The 11,435-nt window shown below is 46.7% G+C and overlaps 1 protein-coding gene across 1 annotated transcript; it reads right to left on the reverse strand.

The window, feature by feature from the left end:
* Window positions 1-1,135: 1,135 nt before the first annotated feature.
* TRIM25 (tripartite motif containing 25) lies at window positions 1,136-11,432 on the reverse strand. The gene is made up of 9 exons (XM_054221477.1): window positions 10,770-11,432; window positions 9,589-9,684; window positions 8,460-8,693; window positions 7,798-7,954; window positions 7,084-7,167; window positions 6,626-6,685; window positions 5,908-5,934; window positions 5,453-5,551; window positions 1,136-4,743 (listed from the first exon to the last, which is right to left on the reverse strand). The coding sequence occupies exons 1-9, from the start codon at window positions 11,379-11,381 to the stop codon at window positions 4,223-4,225; spliced, it is 1,890 nt and encodes a 629-aa protein (XP_054077452.1). The 5' UTR covers window positions 11,382-11,432; the 3' UTR covers window positions 1,136-4,222.
* Window positions 11,433-11,435: the final 3 nt, after the last annotated feature.

An 11,435-nucleotide genomic window follows, 5' to 3' on the forward strand; every position in this document is an offset into this window, starting at 1 on the left:
AAACAGAGTATGGAAATACAGTCTGTTAAACAGTAGCCAAATACAGTTTTATTTTAGGAAACATCCTGATAAACATTTTCACATATGTTCCCAGAGAATATGATTTGGAGTCCAAGTCTGTTGTTCCTTTTGCTGTGAAAAAGTGATCACAAAGCTAAATCAAGAGGAAATTACCTTAACAAGTAAGAAAACAGACCTCCTGTGAGTCACGAGCGTGCTGACTTCTCTGGGCTTTCAGTACCTGCTCAGGACCCAGGCTGTACTCGCACGCGTGTTTACGCAGGCTCAGAATATCTATTTGTCTGTCTTTGGAAACTGAGGCCAAACTGGCAGACCTAATTGACCTCTTAATCCCAGGGACATCATGGGACAAGTACGTAGTGAAGATGAGGATTTTTTAATTATTTTCCTAGTTTTTGTCCTACCTGCCAGGCTGATCAAGCAATGCTCTTGTCTGACTCTGTGGAACTCTTCAGAGAGTTTATTCCCCAAAACCTTCATCAGCCGAACTCGCTTGGAGAACTTTAAGTGGAAAAGTCAATTTTTAACTTGTTTTGTGTGTGCTTTTGTTTGGCTAATTTTTAGAAGCCTGTTGAGCCACCAGAGCAGCTCCCCGTTGAGCTGCTTTCCACTGGCCCCACGGGAGGCAGCAGCTTGCAGACCACAAGCCCTTTAGTCCAATTTCACTGAGTAATATTAGGAATCGTTACCCATTGCTGCTTCCAGATGTAACTTACACTGGCAGATGCTGGACATCACGTAAGGCTTTTTTTAAGCAATCCCATTGCACATACCGAGTCCTTTGTTGTTCATCTTCCTCTACCTGATGGCCATGTTTTTGCTTAGCTGAAAAGCTCTCCAGTTCCATTTACTGGATAGGATGTTCCCCTCGTCCTCGGCTGGGATGCAGCGTTACCGGTAAAGGGTGCGTAGCTCAGGTGGAGGAGGCAGTTCAGGAGGGGTTTGACAGTCCCGAGGACAGCACAGCCTATGCAGCGCTCCTCCTTTTCTCCCAGCCCCTGTTCTCATCTAACTCGGTGAGTTAGGCAGTAAAAGACCTGTTATTTGTACACTAAAGCATCTTTATTTCTGCCTTCCTTATTGCTTCCTTCAACTTCAAGCACAGAACAAAACATTTAGAGTTAGGGCTTTATTGAATTCGTAATATTGCAATTAATTCACTTTACAGCTGAAAAGATCAACAATAGTCAGCTTCTAAAAGAGTTACAGGCACAGTCATAAAAGAGACAGCATAAAATCTATGTCTGTTGCCCTGACGAGGATGGCTCGCTGATACATCTATAGGAGATAACATGTAGTATTCATACTGAAGGACATGGCTGATCAGTCAACAGGTTTATAATTACATAAGCATTTATTTTTCTAAGTGCAGTATTCTACTGATGTGTTTTATTGAAGAAAAGATTTAAACAGATATTTTCAGTGGGTGTTTCTCCATTTACTCTCAGTTGTACATTAATATGCAAATGCTTTTGTATCATCATGGCTTTACTAACAGCAGAATTAGTTCTTTTTCTAGACTGGGTAAATTGGGTTACTTATAGTACTAAAAAGAGAAGCATAATTAAAATATGTGCTTGTATCTACATTTTGTTTAAAAGCAGTACAGCTTGGATAGTTACTGGCCAAGTGAACACACTTCAGTTGTGCTGAAGAGGCTTTTGAACCATTGGTTATCATGCTGTAACTAGTATTTTTTTTTATATAATGTTGCATCACCCCAATGTTTTGATATATCCAAGATCTCTGAAGCTAAACAAGTCTTCAGAAGTGGAGCAATTCAGTTACACCCTTCTCATTTCATTCCAAAGTAACAGAAACTCATTCTTAACCTTTCTAGTCACTCACAGCACAAAAGAAAGCAATTAAAAAAGAGAACTGGGACTACAGCGGCAGGCTTATTTCACTGCCTGTGGTAATCCAGAACACCTTGTGTTACATACTGTTGGTCATACACCACTGTCACATGTAAAGAATCCAACAGTGTCCAACATGGAGGAGTAAGAGCTCTTCTTTACTTTGCTCCAGGCTATGGCTAAAGCAGCCTGTAGACTGAGAGGTTAATATTAACCCCCTTTAAAGTCAAGAAGCAAGCAACAGAAGATGTGGACTTCCTCCCCTGCACAAACTGCCAGAGCCCCAATGACCAAGGGCCCAGAGTATTCCCTCAGCGCCTGCCGAGTGGGTCTGCAGCCCCGTGGCCCAGCCAAGCAGCTGAAGGGAGAGGATTTCTCAGAGGAAACTGCTCCTGTCCCTCACTGCTGAAAAACTGGAAGTGCAGAAAAAAAAATATTTTTGCAGTCACTGTTGGCTCCTAGCAGGACACATCCTCCTTCCACACCTTTCGAAGGGTTCTGCTTAGTTTGGTAGTTTTCGTGCTGACTGTGATGTGGAAAGCTGAGACCCTTGAGATAGTACAACTACTCCAGAGACAGCCACGGCACTTTCAGGTCCACCATCGATTCCAGATCCTACTCCGGCCAAAGAAATGGAAGTGTCTTACCAGACTTACGCTATCCTTGACAAAGTACTAAGAGTTTACAAACCAAGTAAAAAGAGAGACACCAAGCCTGAATTCCTGCAAGTCTCTCTCTAAAGCACTTTGGCTAGCCTGAAATGAAAGTCACAGAGGTTCTTCCAAGCCTTGTAGCAATTCCCTTCCAAACTGCCAGTAGTAGCTTTGTGTTTTATTTCAACAAGTCCCACAAGGGGGAGTTTTACAAATCAAAGTCCAGGAAGCGTCTCGTGTGAGAGACTTCCCTGTTCCTCATGGGCTACTACAAGAAATAAGAGCCAATGTGTCCAGAGGCATCAACAAGATACAGGCCCAATAACCATGAGATCCAAATACCTTGATTGCCTACTGATTGTTTTAAAGTTGTAAGGAAAGCATGCAGAAGTACAGATTCCTCTGTACGTGGTGAGGACTTCTGAAGACATACCACAACCCAAAGCAAAGAACACCAGGAGAATTAAAAATCCATTCCAGTGGGAATGGAAATATATTCTCCTTTGTGCTAATTCCCTGTATGTTTCAAATGACTCACGTGTCTGCCTGCAGGCTTCATGCAGAGAGGAAACAGTGTTTTCTAGGTACTGTGCACACTGTCTTGAGATCAGAGTCCTAATAACGTGTAGGACTCCATGTACCACCTGAACAACTGAAGATACACCAGCAGATACTATCCCGCCTCATGAAGAGGAAAAGCTTTATGACAGGAGACCCTGCTTTAAGTGAACAGCACGTTTATGCTCCCTATGCAAGCCAAAACTGCATTCCCTGAACTCAACACACACACAAAAAAAAACATTGAAGAGCCTTCAGCGTGAAGATGTGAAGCATGTTCTGGGTCAGAATATGAGACAGAATGCTTCATCCCACAAACTATGTTGTTACAGGGTGCATGCTACTGCTCTGCAGGATGCCTTCCTGAAGACTCTACGGTGTATTCCCAGTCTCTCAGTCAATGTCATTTATTTCCTGATGATTCTAACACCATTTCTTATCCATCAACTCTAAAAGTCTCTGCATTTCCATTCTGATCAGTTTTGTCATATTGGCTTTTATAACTTGATGTTATAAGACCTGAACTTACTGATTTTAATAGATTCTCTGTTACCTCCTGGAGTCATACACTGAGAACACGTGTATCTTAAATCCTGACTACGGACAACAGTCTGCATACAGAGAAAAAGGCAACACTGAGACCTACCTCAAAGCCTGAAACATGAATTTGTCAAGGATTCTTCCCGTTTCTTTCTCAAAGGGTTTATTGCTACCTGTGAAACACATTTAGATCTGAAAATCAATTCTGGAGGATCCTTTACAGCAAACCACAGAAGCCACAGTGGCTACTGAAGACATTTAAGGACTGACTGTCTCATAACTTTGCTTTTGGAATCACAGGGTTGCAAGAGACCTCTGGAGACCATCTAGTCATCAGAAGGACCATCAATGTCTGTTGCAAAACCTTTCATCGTAGTTTTTACTATCATCAATATTTTACTAAATCGCTATCTAAAGGCTTTAGCGATTCAGACCAAAGAATTAGCAGATATCCCAAACTGCTTAAAAGAGCTAATATATTTTGTCTCAAACAAACCATCTTTGAGACCTCTTAGACTAAAAGATACAAAGATGACTTGCTGCAGGACTGACTATTAGGCAAACTAAATTAAGACTGAGACCTTACTGTTCCAATTAGCAGAGAGTGAGAACAGTGCCACTGGAAAATAACCAGAAGGCAGGGTACAAGGCTTCAGTAAACTGGGCTTTGAATTTATAGATCAAGTTATGCTTCTCCCCAACAGCCATGAAAATCACAAACCCTCCGTCGCAGTGGAGCAGCACACCAATCTTAGTAGCCTTCACATTGGGTAAGCACTTTTCAACATCATTATGCCAGGATGATATTTTGGAATTAAACCACTCAATACACCAAGAACTGCTGTTCCTCCCCAGGCGGCTCTCGGGCCCCCGACGCTCCATGCTGCCGTAGCAGATGCCAATGCCACAGAAGCTGTTCTGTTGCAGTTCCACCTCCCAGTAGTGGATGCCTCTCTTGAAGCACTGGAACCCCAGTACTTGGGAACAATCGGTGAAGCGCCGAGGGTGCTGGTTATAATTCAGGGGGGTGTCCGAGACGGACATCCTGGTGTATCTCTCAGACAGCATCACTTTGTTATGAGCTGTGTTGCAATCCAGTGTGATGTTAGCAGCATCTGCAAGGACATGAATTGTTCGAAGGTACTGAAGAGCAAAGCACTTTTATTTATACTGTCCTGCCTAGGCACTTGTTCCTATGCGTGTTTATCTCCCTGCTCTGCTCTCCTCCACAGTGCAGGCAGTTCCTAGGGCCACAGTAATAGCTCCTGGGTTCAACTGCAGCTCTGTGTTTCACAGCAGGCCAATGGAGGGCAAGTTTCCTTCCTTTCTGCATCCCCATGGGATTCCTTCGCCACCCAAATATATGGTGGCAGGAGGAGGGGATTGCTGATCTGGCAGCAAAAGGTATACCATATTGTGTGCCATCTGCTATAGCATCTTAAGCAGGCCATTGTGGGCTCACTTAAAAGCCTGGATTTCATTTAAAAAAAAAAAAAATTCCAGTTTGTTACATCGTATTTCTAGGCTACCCTAATGAAACCATTTGGGGGAAACCAAAGCCATTACCAAGCAAACTTTACTGTTGTAAAGCTACAAGAATACCAAAGATTAATTAAATTTATCCGGCAAAAGAACCACTTAGAAACCTCCCGTCCCCTTTTCCTCCAAAAAATTTCCTTCATTTGTAACAATTAGTTGATAACCTACTAAGCTAACTAAACCCCCTCAAAGGTATTTTTGTCAGATAACTACAGAGGGCACGGAACACCAGCACGGTAAGTGCAGAAGGTTCATCTTTAAGTAGCATAACGTTGGGCATCTTACACTGCAAAAGCTCCTCTCTGGATTTCTTCAGAAAGCTGTCAAGAAGTTCTTTAGCTGAAGCAGCAGCTGCAGCAGCATTTACTGTTCCCATGGTTGGTGCTGTGTCGACAGAAGAAAAGAGAGTTTGGCCAGTTGGGAAGAAACCTGCATGCTTAACACACGGCCACCCTCAGGTTGGAGTGGGCCTGTGGAGGTCACCTGGTTTGGCCTCCTGCTCCAGGCAGGGTTAACTTCAGTATTAGCTCAGGTTGCTCACAGTCTTGTCGAGTTTTGAAAATCCCCTGTTATCTCTGAGCAGCCTCTTTCCCTGCTTGATCGCTCTCACAGCGACTAGTAAGAGCCTTCTCAGAGCAACAGCTGAACAACTGAATACACCAACACAGGCAACCATGTAGTTACCATTTTAAGAGCAGTCAATGAAAATTAGAATAAGTATGCTGAAAGGTTGGACTTACCAAGTTTAGCAGGTTTCTTTTTCTCCTCTGGGGGTAGGGGGAGAGGGGAAAAAAAAAAAAAAAAAAAGAACTGTGAGTTCTACTAAGACTGAAAAGCCACTGATAGAGTATGCCACCTGGAAAGCCATCATCATGGCTCTTCCAAAGCTGCAGCAGTAAAGCTGACAGCCCAGCGTGTTGAAGCCAGGTACAAATACACCCACACTGGAAAGCTACACATGACGCACAATGTGCAATTTGCTTCCTGTTTCACAGGGTCATAAGCCTGGAAGGAGCTTCATCTCTACTCCAGGATGCAGCGTGTTACGGCAAGTGGTAATAAGCCTGTGCCCATGACTATTCCTTTTCTTTTTACAACAGAACTTCTGGTGCAGCAACAGAAGCTACAAGTCCTTTCAACTCCAGAATCCCCAACAGACCCCACTGAGTGCTCCGCACCTAGGACTTGTGAATGGAAAGGACCATGTGTCGAGAGCTCAGCGGAAGTAACAGAAATAGTTTCTTAACACTTGGATTTATTTTAAAAGGACACTATGGAAGATACTCCAGACAGGCTACAGTGCCACATCTAGAACCAGTATCTGGACAAACAACATTGAAAGTCCCCAGCATCACCTGCCACGGTGACTGTCTCCATCACACCAGCCTTAGACTGTAGCAAGACGTGGCCAGCAAAATGTGCTAGTGTTGAGTAAGGCTGCTATTAATCACCACTTACTGGTATCTGGCTCCATCTGCGGCATGGCTGGAGTCTGGGGAAGGATTTTCTGGGTATGCTCTTGTGAGGGAGGGGAAGAAAAAAAAAAACCAGAATATGAACAGCTCATAATCAGGATTCAATACATACGAATCCATCAAACAAACACATGTTTAGTACCAGTGAGAACAAACCTGCAAGAGCCAGAGAGCGGGGAGGCTCTGCTTTGCTGTACAGCCTGCACCGACACCGCTCCGGGTGTGCGCTGAGGCTGACGCACCGCCAGATCGGGGCAGTTTGCTGCTTTACAGCTGAGGAGGCATCCATCACCAGACAGCCCAACAACCCTCCCTCTCCCATGCCAAAGTGCTCGCCACGGATAATCACTGCATCACCCTGCAAACAGCTGTTGGGTAACTGCTTGAATTCTTATTTAATGGTAAAACCACAGTTAGAAGAGGATGATGTTCTTTACTTACGTGGTCCTGGAGGCCTTTTTCCAGCAATGGTTCTGTGTGGAGAAGCCCCTGGAGGGGCCCTAGTTTTCCCAGGTATTGGTTTTACTGCAATGGTGATGTTTTACATTAAGGTTTGTATTGGCAGGAACAGTAATGCATTAGCAAGAACATTTTTCAATCTTGTTTTTCAGTTACGTGAATAGAACTTCAGTGATACTCGGCAGAGCTGGAAACTGCATAGAAGATACCCACGCCGCAGGCCAAAAGACACTTTTGCTTAACCCGGTAAAGTAAGGCTTTGTTCTACCACACTTACACCAGCAACACCTTTACAGCTGGGTAACCATAGTCCTATCACTCTAAAGCATTTTATGTCTCACCTCAAATCCACATCCTAACTGCATCCAACCCTGCTTCATAATAAAAATACAAATTACTGTAACGAATAAAGACTGAGCGGTGCCAGAAGGGCATAGTATCACGATACTCATCAGCTTATCCAAGTATAGATAAAAGTGAAGAGACAATGGCATGTTTTTTCTCCTACTTTAGCCCAGACTGTACCATTCTTGTGTGGAAATGGAGGACTGCAGAAGTTGGAAGACTCAATTTGTATTAACCAACTGTATTTGCTGCACTTTTTTTTTTAAATTATATTTGTATTGGAGGGGGAAGATCCCTCATTTGAGCTCAAACCCAAGGCAGAAAATGCCAGTTCTGCCAGTGATACAGTACCTTCTGGTTTCTTCTCCTTAAAATGAGTCACTGAAAGTTTCACAATGTCTTTAAGGTTAATGGCAGAATGGTAAGTGTCATGTATCAGGTTTTGGTCCATTTCAATTACAGGGACGAAAGCGTCTTTTGTTGATGTTCGTTGCAGTGCTGCTGCTCTCTGAAATGACAAATGGAAGCTCGCATGCGGCTCACTTTGTGTAGCAGACAGAAAAATACAACCAAGTTACTTTAAATGGGGAGGGTTTTGTGCATTCCTCTCCAATTCAAAGGAGCAAAGGCTACAGTCAGACACAACCCATGGCAAAATTTCGGCAGCAACCCACATGCGTGAATTCTCAACTGGTATCTGAAGCATGAGAAAGATACAGTAGACGGCGTCACAGCACGGAGCTGCAACACCTCGCGGCGATGAGTTCTCTCACCCTCTGGCCACTCTGCTTGTGGCAGAGGCTGAACTGGGGGCAGGTACAAGACACCACGTCAGCGCTCTCTCATCGGTATTTGTGTACTTATCAGTACATCCTTTTATAGCAGGTTCTTGCACACAACTGCATTAGCATTTGACTGAAAGTGTCTGGAGAGCAGGACTGCCACAGCAGGTTTTTGTGATTCTGCATTCTAGAAACACAAAGAATTGGAATCGCGTTTCAAGGACGTATTACCTTCAAAAACAGAATGTCATCACTTTCCGTCAGTGCCATCTCAACCTGATCTCTGAGAGACTGAATTTCATTCTTCTTGCTTGACAGAATACCATAAATATAATCGTACTTATTGCAAACTCTTTTTTCTTCATCTGCAATTAGTTTTAAGGCCTGATTTTCTGTTTCTTCAATTACAGCTTTGATTTCCAAAAACTCACTTCTGATCAAATCTTTCTTTCTGGAAAGTGTCTCCTGGAGCAGAGAAGAACAGACACTGGTTTCAAAAGAACAGTTTGTGGACAAAGCACGGCTTACTGCTACTACAAGAAAGCCTTTGAGGAACACGCAGGCTTCAGTTACTTGAAAGAGGCAATAGCAAAGCTATGTATTTCTAGGTAGCTTGGGATGAAAACTCATTTACTGTCGGTCTCCAGAGTCCTGCTGCAGGGCTGGCAGGCAGAGGCCAGGCCAGCCGTGCCATCGAGTGGTCACCAGCCCTGCGACGGGACTGGGACACCGTGGGTTGGGACACTGCACAGCCACTTGCACGGCTGTAGCCGTTTCTGCCTCTGAGATGCGGCACCTCTGGTTAATACAAAGTTATTCCTGGTCCTCCGAGAGATGTTCCAGAAGAACACAGAAGTGCTGCCCCGGCGGCTTTTCAGTTTCTTAGTCTCCACGCTCCCTTCAGAAAGGATGGTACAAGTGAGACGTACCCAATCCAGCACAAACTGCAGTGCCCGTCATCAGCTAAGAACGAGGATTCGTTGTGGTAATTTATGGAAAGAGACATCCTAACTTTCTGCACTGGTGCAGCCATTACAGCTCACTAATCCTTTAGCCTGGGCTGCACAGATCGGCACTTTCTGGTGCAAGAAGAAAGGAGGGGTTTGGGCCCCGGTACGGGTCGGGTGTGCCGGCATGTGTGGGTACAAAACCCTTGCACGGTGGGTGGGTTATCCCATCTCCCATGGAGCTGCCTGGCTCTGCCAAAATGCCTCTTTTCTGTTCCTTCCCAATAATGTCTTCTCCTGCCAATGCAATCTCAATACTATAGCCACTGCCACAAGAGTATGAGCATCAACCGCACGCAGTGGAGAGCGTATGCCAAGCAACCTGACAGCATTTTGAACAGTTACCCACTTACAGCAGCCTGGCTTTGGTTCGTTTTCACGGTGTTCATTGCTCGAACAGCGCTTTCACTCCGATTATGCAGCTCCATCAGTTTCTTCTTCAGCGCCGACTGCAACAGAAGAGATCAGAAAACATTTCAGAGAAGCAGTTGCCATGTCTGCTCTCAGTCAGGTCATGCTTACTGGAGTTAGAATCGTGTTTACAGAAAGTTTTAAGTAACCCCTGTAAGCATTTAGTACTAACAATTTAAATCCTACTGCTCCTTAAACCTTACAGGATGTAAGAGTACCCTTCTGCACATGTGTGGCTTGTGCAGCCAGCACCCTCCCTGCAGTTCCACCTCTCCCAACGGCAAGAGGAACGCCGCCGGTTCTCTCGTTTGATAAGCACCGAGTACTTCCGTCAGCACAGCAGTTCCCAGTGCTAAGAATAAACCTTATGTTAGCTGTCAGGTTAGACTTTGGGCACTAGGTTAATGCTGCTGTTCACCTACGGTTTCATTTTAATTGAGAATTTTATTGCTTAAATGTGAATTACCGATGTCCTTAGTTCAAGGTGCCGCTAAGCTAAATCAGGGAGGACTTCATAGTGTAAACAGTACACACCCTCGCCAAACAAGTGGGAGTTTGGCCACCTAAACTTTTCAAGTGTGCTCTCATTTTCAGCTGTGCTCACTGTAAGATATGAAGCCAAGTTCCCCTCCCTTTCACTCCATGGAGAACCTGCTTCTGGCTTTTATCTATGTGCTGGAGCTCTCCCTAGGCTACTTTTATAATCCTTTGCTTCACAAGAACACAGAGCAACGTCCATCTACAGTCCCTCGGCCAGCCTGTGGTACGGCCAGGCAGTGACCCCTGTGCCGGGAGCAGCAGAGGAGGCTCGCAGTCAGTGACGACAGCCGCAGAGGCCTTGCCCGTCACCCAGCCCATGACAGGGGCTGACAGTCAACCCCGCCACAGCAGCTCGGAGCGCCATCTTGGAGAGAGCAGGGAAACACTAGGAACGACTCCAAAGACCTGCTCGAGCACACGTTGGAGGGTGGATAACGGTTTGCCAAGGCCAGGTCTCGGTCCAGCAGCCCCCTGGCACTCCACGGCCCCAGCAGCCAGGGACCCACCGGGCGCTGGGGGAGCGAAGGGGAGCGAAGGGGTGCCCCGGGCAGAGCCGGCCACTCCCCCCGCCCCGGCCACTCACCTCGGCGTTGGCTTTGGCTATGTGCAGGGGGCTGGCATGACACAGCTTGTGGCCGAGGAGGCAGAGGGAGCAGATGCAGCTGCCATGCTCGCTACAGAAGAATTCGAAGATCTTGCTGTGCTTGGGACACTTGCGCTGCTGCAGGTCGCGCAGGGGCGGGCAGAGCTGGTGGTCGCGGAAGGCCGGGCTGTCCCGGTGCGGCTGCAGGTGCTCGGGGCAGAAGGAGGCGGTGCAGGTCAGGCAGGTCTGCACGGCCGGGGCCAGCTGGCAGCTGTCGCAGTAGACGGGGGTGTCCTCCCCCTCGCACCCCACAGCCGCCGCCGCCTCCTCCTCCTCCTCGTCCCCGGCGCGGCCCCGGAGCTGCTCCACCACCCGGCACAGCACCGTGTTCTTCTGCAGCTGCGGGCGGCCCGCGAAGGTGGCCCGACACTGGGGGCAGCTGAAGTTCCCCGACAGCCCGGCCCAGGAGAGCTCCAGGCAGGAGGCGCAGAAGTTGTGCCCGCAGGGCACCGTCACGGGGCTGCGGAAGAGGCAGAGGCAGATGGAGCAGGTCAGCTCTTCCTCCAGCCCCGCCAGGCCGGGCTCCGCCGGCGACCGGGACATCGCCGCCATCGCCCTGGCTGCCGCTGCCCAGTAACTCCAGAAACGAAACTAGGGCCGGACCTT

This window comes from Rissa tridactyla, chromosome 15 (genome assembly GCF_028500815.1).
Source record: "Rissa tridactyla isolate bRisTri1 chromosome 15, bRisTri1.patW.cur.20221130, whole genome shotgun sequence".
In the NCBI taxonomy this organism is placed as follows: Eukaryota; Metazoa; Chordata; class Aves; order Charadriiformes; family Laridae; genus Rissa; species Rissa tridactyla.